Source organism: Cherax quadricarinatus, chromosome 51 (assembly GCF_038502225.1).
Source record: "Cherax quadricarinatus isolate ZL_2023a chromosome 51, ASM3850222v1, whole genome shotgun sequence".
Classification (NCBI taxonomy): domain Eukaryota; kingdom Metazoa; phylum Arthropoda; class Malacostraca; order Decapoda; family Parastacidae; genus Cherax; species Cherax quadricarinatus.
This window is the reverse complement of record NC_091342.1, coordinates 3,334,445-3,335,903: the sequence shown is the minus strand read 5'-3', so window position 1 is coordinate 3,335,903 and position 1,459 is coordinate 3,334,445. Positions and strand designations below refer to the sequence as shown.

Genomic DNA, 1,459 nt, shown 5'->3' with positions numbered 1-1,459 from the left:
CTCCTCCTCCTCCTCCTCCTCCTTTTCCATGAATTTCATATTCCATTATTTTTGAATTTTATGGAATTTCAAACCATTTAAAAATAACATTACACTTCAAAACTCTGGTGAAATCAGCAACTTTTTATTTTATTTTATGGGTTAACTAGAGAATTTTCTAGTTTTTCGATTAAAAAAAAGCAACACTGCGATATTCTACTGTCTCGGAAAAGAACATCTTACTTGCAGATTAAGAAAGACCTGAAACCCGAGCTTCCATTGAAGTCTTGAAGGTGTGCGTGAGTCTCCCTGTCTCCTAATAACATGTTAATTTTTCCCCAATAATCTACCTTGTCTATAATTACCATTATTTTCGTAAGGTGAAGTCCAGGATCTTTCGTTAGTTCGTGTTATGACTTAACAAATCTGTGCTCAGACCTCTTCAACACAATTGTCCTCAAAGATTTGTTAAGTTATAGGATGAATTAAGTAAAGATCCTGGACTTCACCTTACGAAAATAATGGTAATTATGGACAAGGTAGATTATAGTGGAAAAATGAATATATGAGACAGAGGAACTGACGTGGCCTTTAAAGAGAACTCACCGTCAAGTCCAAAGGCCGATGTGGCTTTAGCTGAGAATCCAAAAACAGTAAGTGCTGTTGAGATGAGGAGGAGCAAAACAATCCAGCGGTGGGCCGCGGACGTAGCTCCTGGACCCCGAGGTGGTAGGCCTAGGGAACACATCGTCACTAGGGGTGAGGTGGCTCTTCCAGTCAGCCACCCCAACACCTCACAGCTCACACTGGCTAATCCACTACATCCCCACAACAGATTTATCACACATTCCGTTTTCTCCCCATAAAGTCGGGAAAAAATAAGGCAGAATTCCTTAATATATATTTTCCCCCACCTGTCCACTTTTATATCATGATGATAATGGCTATTTTTTCATCTCCAAGAAGTGGCTATTATTTTTTTTCGAAGTTTTCCCGTTTTTTTTCCGGTATGAATAAATGGCAGGGAGTTTTTTTCTTCCTTGTTCCAGCCGGGGGTGAACTTGAGAGTAGGACTGTACACACCAAGAGAACGAGGGGAAACAAGGGGAGGGGAGGGAAGCAATTGCGACAGGATTTCTGGTCAAGGGGAAGTCACAAAATCGACCCGATCGCTGTGAGGAGCCGAGCAGCACTGAGGGGTCTCACCCAGTGCTGCTCGGACGAGGGGAGGGTGAGGGGAGAGAGTGAGGGGAAGGGAGACGCACGAAGACACGCACGCACGCACACGCGCGCAAACGCATACACACACACACACACACACACACACACACATACACACACACACACACACACACACACACATACACACACACACACACACACACACACACACACACACACACACACACACACACACACACACACACACACACACACACACACCAACAACGCCTTGCTCTCTTGCCTGTAACCTCGCAAG

The 1,459-nt window shown here is 44.2% G+C and overlaps 1 protein-coding gene across 1 annotated transcript in view; it reads right to left on the bottom strand.

The window, feature by feature from the left end:
• Positions 1 to 1,158, bottom strand: part of LOC138854170 (protein CEPU-1-like) — a 329,359-nt gene extending 328,201 nt beyond the window's left edge. The window contains exon 1 of the mRNA XM_070095678.1: positions 586 to 1,158. Coding sequence (XP_069951779.1) covers positions 586 to 727 — 142 coding nt within the window. The 5' untranslated portion in view covers positions 728 to 1,158. The remainder of the gene's footprint in view (positions 1 to 585) is intronic.
• Positions 1,159 to 1,459: the final 301 nt, after the last annotated feature.